The 1,053-nt window shown below is 44.3% G+C and overlaps 1 protein-coding gene across 1 annotated transcript in view; it reads left to right on the plus strand.

Moving 5' to 3' along the window:
* The window catches only part of LOC103606810 (mitogen-activated protein kinase 10-like), a gene marked incomplete at its 5' end in the record, with an annotated part of 25,841 nt that extends 25,165 nt beyond the window's left edge, over nucleotides 1-676 (plus strand). Inside the window, one exon of the mRNA XM_008591348.1 lies at nucleotides 421-676. Coding sequence (XP_008589570.1) covers nucleotides 421-563 — 143 coding nt within the window. The remainder of the gene's footprint in view (nucleotides 1-420) is intronic.
* Nucleotides 677-1,053: the final 377 nt, after the last annotated feature.

Raw genomic sequence — 1,053 nt, forward strand, 5'->3', positions numbered from 1 at the left:
CAATCCTTGACCAACTACACAGTCTATGGGGAGCTTTTAAAAAATGCAAATGTGTTGGCTTCTCCCAAGGCCAATTTTGCTCATATTACAATATGGGAGGTGTGAAGATGGTGGCAGTACTCTGACTAGATATTAGCGTCTTTTTTTTTTTTTTAAGCATTACAGGTGATTTCTAATATAGAGTGAGATTTGATGACTACTGCACTAGTCTGTGAATAACTTGTGACCAGGGACTCTGCGTTTTGTCTTGATGTTCACAGTCTAAAATTGTTCCTTGTTTCAGTTGTTGTACAAAGGTTTGCTGAATGATTGATGGACTAGACATCCCCCATTGTATTTGCCCATCCCTGCTTCCTGAATGGCATGAAGATGGGTCTGTTTCCAGATTTAGTCATGTTGGTCTTCATTTTCTTAGCACAGGTGCAGCAGTGAACAGCAGTGAGAGTCTCCCTCCATCCTCGTCCGTCAACGACATCTCCTCCATGTCCACTGATCAGACCCTGGCATCTGACACTGACAGCAGCCTGGAAGCCTCGGCAGGACCCCTGGGTTGTTGCAGGTGACTAGCCGCCTGCCTGCGAAACCCAGCGTTCTTCAGGAGATGATGTGATGGAACACACACACACACACACACACACACACATGCAGACACTCATGCACACACACACACACACGCAGACACTCACGCACACGCACACGCAGCATCAAGAAAATGGCAAGGGAGAGAATCCAAACCTAAAATTTAAACAAATCTTTCAGCCTGCTTCTTCTCCAAAGTTCTGTATTGCAGCTAAGCTCAAATGTATATTTAACTTCTAGTTGCTCTTGCTTTGGTCTTCTTCCAATGATGCTTACTACAGAAAGCAAATCAAACACAATTAGAGAAGCCTTTTCCATAAAGAGTAATTTTAATGGCTGCAAAACCAACAATCTGTAATTGCCCTATCAAATGGCATGACAAGGTGTGCAGTGGCCCCATCCAGCATGTGTGTGTCTCTATCTTGCATCTACCTGCTCCTTTTGACCTAGTCGGATGGATGTAGATACAGATCC

The sequence above is a fragment of the Galeopterus variegatus genome, unplaced genomic scaffold, assembly GCF_000696425.1.
Source record: "Galeopterus variegatus unplaced genomic scaffold, G_variegatus-3.0.2 Scaffold6857, whole genome shotgun sequence".
Classification (NCBI taxonomy): Eukaryota; Metazoa; Chordata; class Mammalia; order Dermoptera; family Cynocephalidae; genus Galeopterus; species Galeopterus variegatus.